At 46.3% G+C, this 17,922-nt stretch overlaps 1 protein-coding gene across 2 annotated transcripts in view; it reads left to right on the forward strand.

The window, feature by feature from the left end:
- The window catches only part of LOC112217967 (sorting nexin-17), a 68,403-nt gene that overhangs the window by 25,750 nt on the left and 24,731 nt on the right, over positions 1 to 17,922 (forward strand). For both annotated transcript variants that reach the window (XM_042301094.1, XM_042301095.1), the window contains 4 exons: positions 152 to 216; positions 5,133 to 5,243; positions 5,700 to 5,790; positions 15,426 to 15,513. In XM_042301094.1, the coding sequence (XP_042157028.1) occupies positions 152 to 216; positions 5,133 to 5,243; positions 5,700 to 5,790; positions 15,426 to 15,513 (355 nt within the window). The remainder of the gene's footprint in view (positions 1 to 151; positions 217 to 5,132; positions 5,244 to 5,699; positions 5,791 to 15,425; positions 15,514 to 17,922) is intronic.

Consider the following 17,922-nt stretch of genomic DNA (forward strand, 5'->3'; position numbering starts at 1 on the left):
CCAACACAGTTTTTGGGTGGAATTTTCTTTTAAGTTTGAATGGACAAGTGACAGCATGGAATTTTAGATGAGGAGATGGACAGGTGAGAGAGGGGGAAAAAGAGCATCTCCAGTTTCTCTTTTATAATCTTCTCTCTCTCTCTTTCAACAGTGCGTCAGGACCCCATGCTCGGCGCCTCCGAGATGTTCAACAGCTTTCTAAGGAAAGCCCAGCAGGTTGGTACTGTAGCTAGTTGTTATTACCCCCTGGCTTTCTTACTGTTCTGTCTGCAACTAGCTGTCCTTTACTCCCGGCTGTGTATTTGTTCTGTTCAACGTAGCTGATCTATGTTCAGAGAAGTTCTGTTCTACGTAGGACATCTCGTCAGGGGGCGTGTGTGTCAGTTCATCAGGAAGCTGTGGGTGTTTGAAGTCGTATGTACTGGATGCCCATGGAGTACACCGTCCAATGAAATGCTTCCTTGCAGGTTCCCTCTCGATAATGCAACAACCATAAGAGATAAGATATGAATAAAAAGTAAATGGCTCGGTAGAATAGACATATACATTGTACATATAAACTCAGCAAAAAAATTAAACGTCCTCTCACTGTCAACTGTGTTTTATTTTCAGAAAACTTAACACGTGTAAATATTTGTATGAACATAACTAAATTAAACAACTGAGACATAAACTGAACAAGTTCCACAGACACGTGACTGACAGAAATGGAATAATGTGTCCCTGAACAAAGGGGGGTTCAAAATCAAAAGTAACAGTCAGTATCTGGTGTGGCCACCAGCTGCATTAAGTTCTGCAGTGCATCTCCTCCTTATGGATTGCAGCAGATTTGCCAGTTCTTGCTGTGAGATGTTACCCCACTCTTCCACCAGGCACCTGCAAGTTCCTGGACATTCCTGGGGGGAATGGCCCTAGCCCTCACCCTCCGATCCAACAGGTCCCAGACGTGCTCAATGGGATTGAGATCCAGGCTCTTCGCTGACCATGGCAGAACACTGACATTACTGTCTTGCAGGAAATCACACACAGAACCAGCAGTATGACTGGTGGCATTGTCATGCTGGAAGGTCATGTCAGGATGAGCCTGCAGGAAGGATACCACATGAGGGAAGAGGATGTCTTCCCTGTAATGCACAGCGTTGAGATCGCAACAAGCTCAGTCCGATGATGCTGTGACACACCGCCCCAGACCATGGCGGACCCTCCATCTCCAAATCAATCCCGCTCCAGAGCACAGGCCTCGGTGTAACGCTCATTCCTTCTACGATAAACGCGAATCCAACCATCACCCCTGGTGAGACAAAACCGCGACTCGTCAGTGAAGAGCACTTTTTGCCAGTCCTGTCTGGTCCAGCGACGGTGGGTGTGTGCTCATAGGCAACGTTGTTGCCGGTGATGTCTGGTGAGGACCTGCCTTTCAACAGACCTACAAGTCCTCAGTCCAGCCTCTCAGCTTTTTGCGGCCAGTCTGAGCACTGATGGAGGGATTGTGCGTTCCTGGTGTAACTCAGGCAGGTGTTACCATCCTGTACCTGTCCCGCAGGTGTGATGTTCGGATGTACCGATCCTGTGCAGGTGTTGTTACACTTGGTCTGCCACTGCGAGGACGATCAGCTGTCCGTCCTGTCTCCCTGGAGTGCTGTCTTGGGCTTCTCACAGTACGGACAATGCAATTTATTGCCCTGGCCACATCTGCAGTCCTCATGCCTCCTTGCAGCATGCCTAAGGCACGTTCACCCAGATGAGCAGGGACCCTGGGAATCTTTCTGTTGGTGTTTTTCAGAGTCAGTAGAAAGGCCTCTTTAGTGTCCTAAGTTTTCATAACTGTGACCTTAATTGCCTACCGTCTGTAAGCTGTTAGTGTCTTAACGACCGTTCCACAGGTGGATGTTCATTAATTGTTTATGGTTCATTGAACAAGCATGGGAAACAGTGTTTAACCTCTAGCGAAGAGCAATCCTGTATCCGGGAGCGTAATCATAGCCTCAAGTGCATTACCATAACGCAACGTTTCCTATTCATGAAAATCGCAAATGAAATAAATATATTCAAACACAAGCTTAGCCTTTTGTTAACAACACTGTCATCTCAGATTTTCAAAATATGTGTTACAGCCAACGCTAGACAAGCATTTGTGTAAGTTTATCATGGCATAATGCTATGCATGGCTCTGCTGGCAGCAGACAACATTTTCACGAAAATAAGAAAAGCAACCAAATTATCTCCAGGAGACACCATGCGACCACTCGCCCTATATGGTCTCTTACAGCCATTCTCCAATGGAAATGCCTAAAAAGACGTCACAATGCTGTAGACACCTTGGGGAAAACGTGGAAAACGTAAGCTGACTCCTAGCTCCTTCACAGCCATATAAGGAGTCATTGGCATGAGGCGGTTTCAAAAAATGCGGCACTTCCTGATTGGATTTTTATCTGGGTTTCGCCTGTAACATCAGTTCTGTGGCACTCACAGACAATATCTTTGCAGTTTTGGAAACGTCAGTGTTTTCTTTCCAAAGCTGTCAATTATATGCATAGTCGAGCGTCTTTTCGTGACAAAATATCTTGTTTAAAACGGGAACGTTTTTCATCCAAAAATTAAAAGAGCGCCCCCTAAATCCAAACCCTTTACAATGAAGATCTGTGAAGTTATTTGGATTTTTTTCAGAATTATCTCAAGACAGGGTCCTGAAAAAAGGGACGTTTTCTTTTTTTGCTGAATTTATATATATATTTATTATTTCATAAATACAGGAAGGCACTCACCAATATTTATGTTTTGGAGAGCAAGTGTTTTACATTATTTAGCGATAATAAATAAGTCTCGTAGCATCAGTCGATGTGCGTGCTAAGGTACAGGCCAGTTGAAGTGTTCAGCAGTGTGTGTCAGTTCTGTTCTACGTAAAACAGACTCCTCAGCAGGCTGTTAGCTGTTTGATGCTCTGTTAGCCATGTGGCACAAATACCCTCAGACACACACACACACAACACACACACACACACTGCTGACTCAGTAATTGCTTCAGTCTTGGTAATAGTTATCAGCCACAGTTTGACATTCACAATGTTCGTCATAGTTCACACGTGGATGTGTGGGTGCATGCGTGTGTGGGTGGGGGGGTGGGTGGAAGGGGATAGAAAACAGCATGGTGGACAATGCAGGCAGGGGTTTTTGGGGAAGGCTGCTCATACCGTTCTATTCTCCTGCGTGCGTGCGTGCGTGCGTGCGTGTGCGAACTCTAGTGTATATGTTAAACGATTCTTTCAGACGCATCACTATGGTGACACAACCTCACCACCATTGGTCAGTTTGAGCCACCCAGTGACACGCAGCCAGTGTAGGAGTTGAATCCTCTCTACCGTGTTTACCGTGTAATCTGCCATTTAACGAATGAAGAACAGAGGTTTTAAATGTGAGAGGAGTTATGAGTCATTGTGTGTACATTACTGTCATACAGTATGCCAAAGTATGATGTACAAACATTCTTATGTTGAATGGTAGTTTAGATTTCTTCTCTAAAACAAAGAAGACGTTACAGAGAGAATCGATCCAGGGAGTGTGTGTGTGTGTGTGTGTGTGTGTGTGTTTTGGCATACCTTGGTATACTGCTTCCTCAGTTGCTTGTTAGCATATAGATGGAACATTGAAATGATTGATTTGGAATGAATATTCATGATATGTTCACAGTAAATCAATGCTAGTGTTCCCATTGGCTCATAGCGGGATGCTATTGCTGCTCAGTGAAGGCTAGTTTTCCTATTGGTTGATAGTGTGAGCATGGAAGTGAGAGCCATCACTCACCCCAGGAGGTGACCTGACTGTGCTGCTAGGCTGCATGGCGTAAGTCTACTTTCATCAGATATGTCATTCAAGGTGGTGTACACACTGCGTCTCTCTAGATCTCTCTATTTTATCATCCCCCCCTTCTCTCACTCCTCTGCATCCCTTCATCATCCCTCATCTCTCCCTCTTCCCCCTCCCCCTCCCTCCTCTCCCCCCTCCCTCCTCTCCCCTACCTCATGCTGAAAGGACAACAGCAGAATAGAGAATGAGTTCTCAGCCAGCAGCCAGCCAGCCTGGCCTTGGCACTTTATGGGAGCCACCACACACACACACACACACACTTCCCCAGCAATCCAGATACACTCTGACACCTCCTGTCTAGCAGTGGGGGACAGGGAAAGATTAAACATTAATTTACCCAGCATGGGCACGAAAGCTGAGAGGAGGAGGAGGAAGCAGGCAGAAGGTTAGCTGCTTAGATAAATCATTAGTCTTTTTCTTATTCATTTATTACAATAAAAAATATATATATTTGATCCCCTTTTTCTCCCAATTTCGTGACTACCATCTTGTCTCATCGCTGCAACTCCCCAATGGGTTCAGGAGAGGCGAAGGTCGAGTCACGAGTCCTACGAAACATGACCCGCCAAACCGCGCTTCTTAACTCCCGCCTGCTTATAACCCAGAAGCCAGCTGCACCAACGTGTCAGAGGAAACACCGTTCAACTGACGACTGAAGTCAGCCTGCGGGCGCCCGACCCGCCACAAGGAGTCGCTAGAGCTCAATGAGCTAAGTAAAGGCCCCCCCGGCCAAACCCTCCCTAACTCTGACAATGCTGGGCCAATTGTGCTTCTCTGTTTTTTAAAATTTATTGTCGTCTTCCTCCTGTCAATGTAGGATTGTCATGCTTTTTGAGGACATCCTGTAATAAGACATTATGTAACTATATGGTGTCATAGAAGCATAAAAGCCAGATACTGACTTTACCCTGCGTCTCTTACAGGGAGAGAGTTTATAGATAAAAACCTACTTCCCTGACTGGAGAGAACTAACTCTCTGTTCTGTACTGACTACACTGTCTGTCATGGAACACATTCTGTCTGTCATGGAACACATTCTGTCTGTCATGGAACACATTCTGTCTGTCATGGAACACATTCTGTCTGTCATGGAACACATTCTGTCTGTCATGGAACACATTCTGTCTGTCATGGAACACATTCTGTCTGTCATGGAACACATTCTGTCTGTCATGGAACACATTCTGTCTGTCATGGAACACATTCTGTCTGTCATGGAACACATTCTGTCTTCTGTAACATGTATATAACCTGTCAATACCGTATAGGAGACCCAGCAGATCCCAACCGAAGAGGTTCCTCTGGAGATCTACCTGTCTAACGGCCAGAAGGTCGAGGTTAACATCCTGACCTCCGACCAAACAGAGGACGTCCTCGAGGTAAACCGTCTCGACTGGGTTTCAAAGGACACACTTCTACTGGATGTTAGTAATCGGTGTTGAAGAGTTAATAAAGTGAACACAATATACTGAATGTTTTTTATATACAATGAATAGCCATACCAACACTACCAGGAACCCTATGGAAGCTTAGGGAGAGAGAATTCACTCTGGATATTCTTCAGTCATAGGTGAAGGCAGCATTCTCTCCCAGATAGATCCAGAACCGTTATGTTGAACAGACAGCTGTTACTATAACATATAGCTGTAAAGTGTTCTCCATAAGATGATGTTATATACGAGAAGGACTTGACCGGAGACTGTATAGCTGTCAGTCAGTGGATAAAATGCTTTTTAAAAAGCTACAGTATGTTTTGTACGAGTTGTGGCTTCATATCTAACACACAAAAAAAGATGAACCAGAAATGATCTTCCGGTCTGTTTTCTGATTCGCAGGCTGTTGCGTCAAAACTGGACCTTCCTGATGAGCTGGTTGGTTATTTCAGTCTCTTCCTGGTTCGAGAAGGAGTGGACGGGGGATTAACGTGTAAGCATTCAACTTTAACCGTCCGCTAACCGTTCAGAGGACTGGAATACAGTGGTGTCTGAATGAGATGCAGTGGTATCTGAATGAAATACAATCTGAAAGGCCAAATGGCTCTATCTCCTATACCAGGGATGGAGTAGGGGCCACAACAAAATTCTGAATTCATAATGAGGGGCTGCAGTGGCTTGTGGGTCTTCGTACCCACACATGCAGTCAGAGCCGGCCGTGGCCTTTTTGGGGACCCTAACGCTTCGATCACCCCAGAATGACATTAATTTCCAATGAAAAACGCTGCGTTTGCCTTGCAGCAATTGCGTTGCGGAGGCAGCCGCAGTGCGTTCTGTGTGGGCGGTGCGTACATTTAGGATTTATCAAACGTATGTGTCAAACTGTATGTGTGGACGGCTTGACAGAAATGGTAGCAGAAGGTGAATGTTGAACTGTTACAGACATATCAAGATGACGCTGCGTGCTATTTTGCGCCACGACGATGTGATAGAAGCGTTAAAACAAAATGTTATAAAAACATGTTTTTTTAAAATATTGTTTTTTAATAACAAATTTCATGCAATTCTACTTATGTTGTCATGCAGTTTTACAGTTCATTTCCTGTAGTTCTACACGGTTTCCTATAGGAGAGAAATGTTTGCAGTTTTGAATATGATATCTGAGTGAGAGTGACTAACAAAATGAATGGCGGCCCCTCGGTCAGTAATTCAATCAGGATTACTACAGGTTTAGATGGGTTAGTTAGTCTAGCCAGCGATCTAAAACGTGTTGGCTGACCTGGCATTCTTGATAAACACGGAAACAGTTGAGCGTGAAAAAAACCAGCAGCGTTGTAGTTCTTGACACAAACCGGTGCGCCTGGCACCTACTACCAAACCCCGTTCAAAGGCACTTAAATATTTTGTCTAGTCCATTCACCCTCTGAATCGCACACCTACACAATCCATGTCTCAATTGTCTCGAGGCTTAAAAATCCTTCTTTAACCCGTCTCCTCCCCTTCATCTACACTGATTTGAAGTGGATTTAACAAGTGACATCAATAAGGGATCATAGCTTTCACCTGGTCAGTCTATGTCATGGAATGAGCAGGTGTTCTTAATGTTTTGTACACTCAGTATATATCCCCTACATACTCACACTACCCTATGGGCCCTGGTCAAAAGTAGTGCACTAAATAGGGAAAAGGGTGCCAGTTGGGATGTCACTAGTTACCACAGCCACAAAGTGAAAATAATTGTCTATTGTAAAAGTCATAAAAACAAAAATTAACTTATTGGTCTTCATTCAAGTTTAGGGTCTAGAAATATAGGCCAGATGTGACTTTGTGGCAGTGGTAACTTGTGATTATCACAGAATTGTTCTAGCTGGCTAGGGGGATGTTTTGTGACAGACATGAGAGAGAACCAATAACTCCTATTGTTGACGGTCTCTCTAGTGTCTCCTGTTGTTGACGGTCTCTCTAGTGTCTCCTGTTGTTGACGGTCTCTCTAGTGTCTCCTGTTGTTGACGGTCTCTCTAGTGTCTCCTGTTGTTGACGGTCTCTCTAGTGTCTCCTGTTGTTGACGGTCTCTCTAGTGTCTCCTGTTGTTGACGGCCTCTCTAGTGTCTCCTGTTGTTGACGGTCTCTCTAGTGTCTCCTGTTGTTGACGGTCTCTCTAGTGTCTCCTGTTGATGACGGTCTCTCTAGTGTCTCCTGTTGATGACGGTCTCTAGTGTCTCCTGTTGTTGACGGTCTCTCTAGTGTCTCCTGTTGTTGACGGCCTCTCTAGTGTCTCCTGTTGTTGACGGTCTCTCTAGTGTCTCCTGTTGTTGACGGTCTCTCTAGTGTCTCCTGGTCTCTCTAGTGTCTCCTGTTGATGACGGTCTCTCTAGTGTCTCCTGTTGGTGACTGTGTCTCCTGTTGGTGACGGTCTCTCTAGTGTCTCCTGTTGTTGACGGTCTCTCTAGTGTCTCCTGTTGTTGACTCCTGTTGTTGACGGTCTCTCTAGTGTCTCCTGTTGTTGACGGTCTCTCTAGTGTCTCCTGGTCTCTCTAGTGTCTCCTGTTGTTGACCACGGTCTCTCTAGTGTCTCCTGTTGTGTCTCCTGTTGTTGACGGTCTCTCTAGTGTCTCCTGTTGTTGACGGCGGTCTCTCTAGTGTCTCCTGTTGTTGACGGTCTCTCTAGTGTCTCCTGTTGTTGACGGCGGTCTCTCTAGTGTCTCCTGTTGTTGATGGTCTCTCGGTCTCTCTAGTGTCTCCTGTTGTTGACGGTCTCTCTAGTGTCTCCTGTTGTTGACGGCCTCTCTAGTGTCTCCTGTTGATGACGGTCTCTCTAGTGTCTCCTGTTGATGACGGTCTCTAGTGTCTCCTGTTGATGACGGTCTCTCTAGTGTCTCCTGTTGTTGACGGCCTCTCTAGTGTCTCCTGTTGTTGACGGTCTCTCTAGTGTCTCCTGTTGATGACGGTCTCTCTAGTGTCTCCTGTTGTTGACGGCCTCTCTAGTGTCTCCTGTTGTTGACGGCCTCTCTAGTGTCTTCTGTTGTTGACCACGGTCTCTCTAGTGTCTCCTGTTGTTGACCACGGTCTCTCTAGTGTCTCCTGTTGTTGACCACGGTCTCTCTAGTGTCTCCTGTTGTTGACGGCGGTCTCTCTAGTGTCTCCTGTTGTTGACGGCGGTCTCCCTAGTGTCTCCTGTTGTTGACGGCGGTCTCCCTAGTGTCTCCTGTTGTTGACGGTCTCTCTAGTGTCTCCTGTTGTTGACGGCGGTCTCCCTAGTGTCTCCTGTTGTTGATGGCGGTCTCCCTAGTGTCTCCTGTTGTTGACGGCGGTCTCCCTAGTGTCTCCTGTTGTTGACGGTCTCTCTAGTGTCTCCTGTTGTTGACGGTCTCTCTAGTGTCTCCTGTTGTTGATGGTCTCTCTAGTGTCTCCTGTTGTTGGTGGTCTCTCGCTCTCTAGTGTCTCCTGTTGTTGGCGGTCTCTCTAGTGTCTCCTGTTGTTGACGGCCTCTAGTGTCTCCTGTTGATGACGGTGTCTCCTGTTGATGACGGTCTCTCTAGTGTCTGCTGTTGATGACGGTCTCTAGTGTCTTCTGTTGATGACGGTCTCTCTAGTGTCTCCTGTTGTTGACGGCCTCTCTAGTGTCTCCTGTTGTTGACGGTCTCTCTAGTGTCTCCTGTTGTTGACGGCCTCTCTAGTGTCTCCTGTTGTTGACGGCCTCTCTAGTGTCTCCTGTTGTTGACGGCCTCTCTAGTGTCTCCTGTTGTTGACGGTCTCTCTAGTGTCTCCTGTTGTTGACGGCCTCTCTAGTGTCTCCTGTTGTTGACGGCCTCTCTAGTGTCTCCTGTTGTTGACGGTCTCTCTAGTGTCTCCTGTTGTTGACGGTCTCTCTAGTGTCTCCTGTTGATGACGGTCTCTCTAGTGTCTCCTGTTGTTGACGGTCTCTAGTGTCTCCTGTTGTTGACGGTCTCTCTAGTGTCTCCTGTTGTGTCTCTCCTGTTGTTGACCACGGCCTCTCTAGTGTCTCCTGTTGTTGACGGTCTCTCTAGTGTCTCCTGTTGTTGACGGTCTCTCTAGTGTCTCCTGTTGTTGATCTAGTGTCTCCTGTTGTTGACGGTCTAGTGTCTCCTGTTGTTGACGGTCTCTCTAGTGTCTCCTGTTGTTGACGGGCTCTCTCCTGTTGATGACGGTCTCTCTAGTGTCTCCTGTTGTTGACGGTCTCTCTAGTGTCTCCTGTTGTTGACGGTCTCTCTAGTGTCTCCTGTTGATGACGGTCTCTCTAGTGTCTCCTGTTGTTGACGGTCTCTCTAGTGTCTCCTGTTGTTGACGGTCTCTCTAGTGTCTCCTGTTGTTGACGGTCTCTCTAGTGTCTCCTGTTGTTGACGGTCTCTCTAGTGTCTCCTGTTGTTGACGGCTCTCTAGTGTCTCCTGGTCTCTCTAGTGTCTCCTGTTGTTGACGTGTGTCTCCTCGGTCTCTCTAGTGTCTCCTGTTGTTGACGGTCTCTCTAGTGTCTCCTGTTGTTGACGGCCTCTAGTGTCTCCTGTTGTTGACGGTCTCTCTAGTGTCTCCTGTTGTTGACGGTCTCTCTAGTGTCTCCTGTTGTTGACGGTCTCTCTAGTGTCTCCTGTTGTTGACGGTCTCTCTAGTGTCTCCTGTTGTTGACGGTCTCTCTAGTGTCTCCTGTTGTTGACGGTCTCTCTAGTGTCTCCTGTTGTTGACGGTCTCTCTAGTGTCTCCTGTTGTTGACGGTCTCTCTAGTGTCTCCTGTTGTTGACGGTCTCTCTAGTGTCTCCTGTTGTTGACGGCCTCTCTAGTGTCTCCTGTTGTTGACGGCTCTCTCTAGTGTCTCCTGTTGTTGACGGTCTCTCTAGTGTCTCCTGTTGTTGACGGTCTCTCTAGTGTCTCCTGTTGTTGACGGTCTCTCTAGTGTCTCCTGTTGTTGACGGCCCTCGACGGTCTCTCTAGTGTCTCCTGTTGTTGACGATGGCTCTCTCTCTAGTGTCTCCTGTTGTTGACACGGTCTCTCTAGTGTCTCCTGTTGTTGACGGTCTCTCTAGTGTCTCCTGTTGTTGACGGTCTCTCTAGTGTCTCCTGTTGTTGACGCCGGGTCTCTCTAGTGTCTACTGTTGTTGACTCTCTCTAGTGTCTCCTGTTGTTGACGGGTCTCTCTAGTGTCTCCTGTTGTTGACGACGGTCTCTCTAGTGTCTCTGTTGTTGACGGTCTCTCTCTCTAGTGTCTCCTGTTGTTGACGGCGGTCTCTCTAGTGTCTCCTGTTGTTGACGGTCTCTCTAGTGTCTCCTGTTGTTGACGACGGTCTCTCTAGTGTCTCCTGTTGTTGACGGTCTCTCTAGTGTCTCCTGTTGTTGACGGTCTCTCGCTCTCTAGTGTCTCCTGTTGTTGACGGCGGTCTCTCTAGTGTCTCCTGTTGTTGACGGCGGTCTCTCTAGTGTCTCCTGTTGTTGACCACGGTCTCTCTAGTGTCTCCTGTTGTTGACCACTGTCTCCTAGTGTCTCCTGTTGTTGACCACGGTCTCCCTAGTGTCTCCTGTTGTTGACGGTCTCTCGGTCTCTAGTGTCTCCTGTTGTTGACGGTCTCTCGCTCTCTAGTGTCTCCTGTTGTTGACGGCGGTCTCTCTAGTGTCTCCTGTTGTTGACGGCGGTCTCTCTAGTGTCTACTGTTGTTGACGGTGGTCTCTCTAGTGTCTACTGTTGTTGACGGCGGTCTCTCTAGTGTCTACTGTTGTTGACGGTCTCTCTAGTGTCTACTGTTGTTGACGCCGGTCTCTCTAGTGTCTACTGTTGTTGACGGCGGTCTCTCTAGTGTCTCCTGTTGTCTCTCTAGTGTCTACTGTTGTTGACGGCGGTCTCTCTAGTGTCTCCTGTTGTTGACGGCGGTCTCTCTAGTGTCTCCTGTTGTTGACGGTCTCTCTCTAGTGTCTCCTGTTGTTGACTCTCTCTAGTGTCTCCTGTTGTTGACCACTGTCTCCTAGTGTCTCCTGTTGTTGACTCTCTAGTGTCTCCTGTTGTTGACGGTCTCTCGCTCTCTAGTGTCTCCTGTTGTTGACGGTGACGTGTCTCCTGTTGTTGACGGCGGTCTCTCTAGTGTCTCCTGTTGTTGACAGCGGTCTCTCTAGTGTCTACTGTTGTTGACGGTGGTCTCTCTAGTGTCTACTGTTGTTGACGGCGGTCTCTCTAGTGTCTACTGTTGTTGACGCCGGTCTCTCTAGTGTCTACTGTTGTTGACGACGGTCTCTCTTGTGTCTACTGTTGTTGACGACGGTCTCTCTAGTGTCTCCTGTTGTTGACGACGGTCTCTCTAGTGTCTCCTGTTGTTGACGGTCTCTCGCTCTCTAGTGTCTCCTGTTGTTGACGGCGGTCTCTCTAGTGTCTCCTGTTGTTGACGGTCTCTCACTCTCTAGTGTCTCCTGTTGTTGACGACGGTCTCTCTAGTGTCTCCTGTTGTTGACGGCGGTCTCTCTAGTGTCTCCTGTTGTTGACGGTCTCTCGCTCTCTAGTGTCTCCTGTTGTTGACGGCGGTCTCTCTAGTGTCTCCTGTTGTTGACGACGGTCTCTCTAGTGTCTCCTGTTGTTGACCACTGTCTCCTAGTGTCTCCTGTTGTTGACCACGGTCTCCCTAGTGTCTCCTGTTGTTGACGGTCTCTCGCTCTCTAGTGTCTCCTGTTGTTGACGGCGGTCTCGCTCTCTAGTGTCTCCTGTTGTTGACGGCGGTCTCTCTAGTGTCTCCTGTTGTTGACAGCGGTCTCTCTAGTGTCTCCTGTTGTTGACGGTGGTCTCTCTAGTGTCTCCTGTTGTTGATGGCGGTCTCTCTAGTGTCTACTGTTGTTGACGTCTCTCTAGTGTCTACTGTTGTTGACGACGGTCTCTCTAGTGTCTACTGTTGTTGACGACGGTCTCTCTAGTGTCTCCTGTTGTTGACGACGGTCTCTCTAGTGTCTCCTGTTGTTGACGGTCTCTCGCTCTCTAGTGTCTCCTGTTGTTGACGGCGGTCTCTCTAGTGTCTCCTGTTGTTGACGGTCTCTCGCTCTCTAGTGTCTCCTGTTGTTGACGACGGTCTCTCTAGTGTCTCCTGTTGTTGACGGTCTCTCTAGTGTCTCCTGTTGTTGACGGTCTCTCGCTCTCTAGTGTCTCCTGTTGTTGACGACGGTCTCTCTAGTGTCTCCTGTTGTTGACGGCGGTCTCTCTAGTGTCTCCTGTTGTTGACGACGGTCTCTCTAGTGTCTCCTGTTGTTGACGGTCTCTCGCTCTCTAGTGTCTCCTGTTGTTGACGACGGTCTCTCTAGTGTCTCCTGTTGTTGACGGCGGTCTCTCTAGTGTCTCCTGTTGTTGACGGGCTCTCTAGTGTCTCTAGTGTCTCCTGTTGTTGACGGCGGTCTCTCTAGTGTCTCCTGTTGTTGACGGCGGTCTCTCTAGTGTCTCCTGTTGTTGACGGGTCTCTCTCTAGTGTCTCCTGTTGTTGACGGTCTCTCTAGTGTCTCCTGTTGTTGACGGGTCTCTCTAGTGTCTCCTGTTGTTGACGGGCTCTCTCTAGTGTCTCCTGTTGTTGACGGCGGTCTCTCTAGTGTCTCCTGTTGTTGACGGCGGTCTCTCTAGTGTCTCCTGTTGTTGACGGCGGTCTCTCTAGTGTCTCCTGTTGTTGACGGGCTCTTGCTCTAGTGTCTCCTTTTCACTCCACTTTATGGAAAATGTGTCAGTAACAGGAAAGACCCGGTCAGACAACGTCTTCGTATGCTTGTCCATATACTGTAGGTTGGTGATGTACCTACAGACAGCTCATCAGACTCAGGTTCTTTCCCTGGAAACGCACAGCAGTGCGGAGGGACACCTGATGTGAAACAATACAACTATTATTTGACTTAAATCATAAATGGAAAGGAAGTAGAAAAGGAATTATTCAATAACATTTTCATGCCTTCATTTTAACTTGTGTTTTTGCTTATTTGGTTCCTAAATCTCCCACTAGGAAATTAATTGAGGAGCTGATTGCAAAATATTTGAATTGTTGCAAAAAATATTAGCTAATCACAAGAAGTGTGTTCCAAAGGGCACCCTATTCCATACACAATGGGCCCTGGTCAAAAGGTGTGTACTACGTAAGGTATAGGTTGCCATTTGTGACGTTAGACTAAAACGAATTACCTTCATAACAGAGTGAGTGAGATAGCAATGAGATCACTGTCATCTTTCTGTAAAGACCTTTTTGTATATTTAACAGATTTTTAGATTTAGATTTGTTATTTTCATTCATGAATGAGCCAACATTGAGAGTGAGGCTTGGAAGGGTGTGGTGTGCATACTGCCCAGCATACTAAAACTCCTTGGAGGAGGAGTGACTGTCTGTGTGTGTAGTTAGCATGTTTTCCTCCTGTAGGCTAGCTAAAATAATGAGGCAACAATTCAGGAGTCAACTGAAGTTCCGCTACGGACTAGATTGAACCTCTGTAAAATATAGCTTTGTCTGTCCATCTATGTTGGACAGAAGTATAAATGCAATATGCAACAATTTCAACTCATTTTACTGAGTTAAAGTTCATATAAGGACATCAGTTAATTGGCCCTAATCTATGGATTTCACATGACTGGGAATACAGATATATGTTGGTCATAGATATCGTCATAAAAAGGTAGGAGTTGTAGGTCAGAAAACCAGTCAGTGTGTGGTGTGACCACCATTTACCTCAAGCAGAACGACACGTCTCCTTCACATAGAGTTGATCAGTCTGTTGATTGTGGCCTGTGGAATGTTGTCCCACTACTCTTCAATGGCTGTGTGAAGTTGCTGGATATTGGCAGGAACTGCAACACGCTGTCGATCCAGAGCATCCCAAACATGCTCAATGGGTGACATGTCTGGTGAGTATACAGGCCATTGTAGAACTGGGACATGTTCAGCTTCCATGAGGCCTTTTGGTAGGCCGAGTTAGTTTGGCAGCTGGGGTGAAAGAGGAGCGATTACGATAGAGGAAACCAAGTCTAGATTAGCTTTAGCCTGTAGCTTTGATATGTGCTGAGAGAAGGACAGTGTACGATCTAGCCATACTCCCAAGGACTTGTATGAGGTGACTACCTCAAGCTCTAAACCCTCAGAGGTAGTAATCACACCTGTGGGAAGAGGGGCATTCTTCTTACCAAATCACATGACCTTTGTTTTGGAGGTGTGAAGAACAAGGTTAAGGGTAGATAAAGCGTGTTGGACACTTTGAAAGCTTCGTTGTAGAGCATTTAACACAAAATCCGGGGAGGTGCCAGAACGTGGGGCCTAGGATCGAGCCTTGGGGTACTCCCATGGTGACAGGCAGTGGCTGAGACTGCAGATGTTCTGACTTTATGCGCTACACTCTTTGAGAGAGGTAGTTAGCAAACCAGGCCAAAGACACCTCCGAGACACCAATACTCCTTAGCCAGCCACAAGAATGGAATGGTTTACCATATCAAAAGCTTTGGTCAAGTCAATAAAAATAGCAGAACAACATTGCTTAGAATCAAGGGTAATGGTGACATCATTGAGGACCTTTTAAGGTTGCAGTGACACATCAATAACCTGAGTGGAAACCAGATTACATACCAGAGAGAATAGTATAGACATAACAGAGAGAATACTATAGACATACCAGAGAGAATACTATAGACATACCAGAGAGAATACTATAGACATCAAGAAAGCCAGTCAGTTGATTATGGACAAGTTTTTCCCAACACTTTTGATAAACAGGGCGCAATAGAAATAGGCCTATAACAGTTAGTGGTGGTTCTGTCCGGATGAACCCTGCTGGGTTCTGTCCGGATGGACCCTGCTGGGTTCTGTCCGGATGGACCCTGCTGGGTTCTGTCCGGATGGACCCTGCTGGGTTCTGTCCGGATGGACCCTGCTGGGTTTTGTCCGGGTGGACCCTGCTGGGTTTTGTCCGGGTGGACCCTGCTGGGTTCTGTCCGGATGGACCCTGCTGGGTTCTGTCCGGATGGACCCTGCTGGGTTTTGTCCGGGTGGACCCTGCTGGGTTTTGTCCGGGTGGAACCTGCTGGGTTCTGTCCGGATGGACCCTGCTGGGTTCTGTCCGGATGGACCCTGCTGGGTTCTGTCCGGATGGACTGTCCTCATCTGTCTGTTTCTCTCTCTTTCTCTCTCCAGTTGTGAGGAAGCTGCAGGAGTTTGAGTTACCGTACGTATCAGTCACCAGCTTACGAAGCTCAGAGTTCCACATCATCCTGCGGAAAAGGTATCTCTACTCCTCTACCTCTCTACATGTTGATTGTCATGTTCTAACTACTTGTCTAGATATGCAGCTCCAATCAGAACTACAGTCACTTGGATTGAATAGCTGGCAGTTAAATACAACAAAGATACTCAACAAATGTCAACCACTTGGCTCTTTTTAGGAAGAAGCAACTGTTACAAGGTTTCTCTCCTTCCAAGTGCTGACAAGTGAGGACCAGTCTGGATTCTCTAATCTAGCTACATAATCTCTTCCCATAGATGATCTCGTGAAACCATTTGACTACACCACAAACCTTACCGAGAGATGTCACCAGTACTGTACTTGTGACCTCCCCAGACACTTGGGTATCCTGAGTTGTCCCAGTATGAGTCCAGCTGGTTTATATAAAGTGAAGCCATCTGGTACAGAGAGAAATATAACAGATTGACTGAAGAGCGAAGAGTTTTATCATGAGCAACGAAAAAAAGAATACTTCAAGGAAGTCTGGTCCTCTGGCTACCATGTGTGTTAGTGACGTGAGGTTTCTCTGTCTGCAGTCTGAGACCTGATAACTTCTCTCCCTCCTCGACTTTTAGCACCTGTCTTGTGTCAACTTCCTCCGTCTCTCTCTGCTTCTCTTTGATCTTCCTCTCTCCCCGTGTCCCCCCCCTCTCTCGCTTTGGCTCTCTCGTTCTCTCTCTCTCATACGCTCTCTTTCTTTCTCTCTCTCCTGACTCATCACTATGCACACCCTTAACACGCATAACGACACAACACAGACACTTTCACTCACCATATGCTGCTGCTACTCTGTTCTTTATTTTACTCTGATTATTATCTATCCAGATGCCTAGTCACTTTACCCTGCCTTCATGTCCATATCTACCTCAAATACCTTATTATTATCTATCCTGATGTCTAGTCACTTTACCCTGCCTTCATGTCCATATCTACCTCAAATACCTTATTATTATCTATCCTGATGACTAGTCATTTTACCCTGCCTTCATGTCCATATCTACCTCAAATACCTTATTATTATCTATCCTGATGTCTAGTCACTTTACCCTGCCTTCATGTCCATATCTACCTCAAATACCTTATTATTATCTATCCTGATGCCTAGTCACTTTACCTTCATGTACATATCTACCTCAAATACCTTATTACTATCTATCCTGATGCCTAGTCACTTTACCCTGCCTTCATGTACATATCTACCTCAAATACCTTATTATTATCTATCCAGATGCCTCGTCACTTTACCCTGCCTTCATGTCCATATCTACCTCAAATACCTTATTATCATCTGTCCTGATGCCTAGTCACTTTACCTTCATGTACATATCTACCTCTAATACCTTATTATTATCTATCCTGATGCCTCGTCACTTTACCCTGCCTTCATGTCCATATCTACCTCAAATACCTTATTATCTATCCAGATGCCTCGTCACTTTACCCTGCCTTCATGTCCATATCTACCTCAAATACCTTATTATCTATCCAGATGCCTCGTCACTTTACCCTGCCTTCATGTACATATCTACCTCAAATACCTTATTATTATCTATCCAGATGCCTCGTCACTTTACCCTGCCTTCATGTCCATATCTACCTCAAATACCTTATTATTATCTATCCTGATGCCTCGTCACTTTACCCTGCCTTCATGTCCATATCTACCTCAAATACCTTATTATCATCTGTCCTGATGCCTCGTCACTTTACCCTGCCTTCATGTCCATATCTACCTCAAATACCTTATTATCATCTGTCCTGATGCCTAGTCACTTTACCCTGCCTTCATGTCCATATCTACCTCAAATACCTTATTATTATCTATCCTGATGACTAGTCATTTTACCCTGCCTTCATGTACATATCTACCTCAAATACCTTATTATTATCTATCCTGATGCCTAGTCACTTTACCTTCATGTACATATCTACCTCAAATACCTTATTACTATCTATCCTGATGCCTAGTCACTTTACCCTGCCTTCATGTACATATCTACCTCAAATACCTTATTATTATCTATCCAGATGCCTCGTCACTTTACCCTGCCTTCATGTCCATATCTACCTCAAATACCTTATTATCATCTGTCCTGATGCCTAGTCACTTTACCTTCATGTACATATCTACCTCAAATACCTTATTACTATCTATCCTGATGCCTAGTCACTTTACCCTGCCTTCATGTACATATCTACCTCAAATACCTTATTATTATCTATCCAGATGCCTAGTCACTTTACCCTGCCTTCATGTCCATATCTACCTCAAATACCTTATTATTATCTATCCTGATGCCTCGTCACTTTACCCTGCCTTCATGTCCATATCTACCTCAAATACCTTATTATCATCTGTCCTGATGCCTAGTCACTTTACCTTCATGTACATATCTACCTCTAATACCT

The sequence above is a fragment of the Oncorhynchus tshawytscha genome, linkage group LG18, assembly GCF_018296145.1.
Source record: "Oncorhynchus tshawytscha isolate Ot180627B linkage group LG18, Otsh_v2.0, whole genome shotgun sequence".
Lineage (NCBI taxonomy): Eukaryota > Metazoa > Chordata > Actinopteri > Salmoniformes > Salmonidae > Oncorhynchus > Oncorhynchus tshawytscha.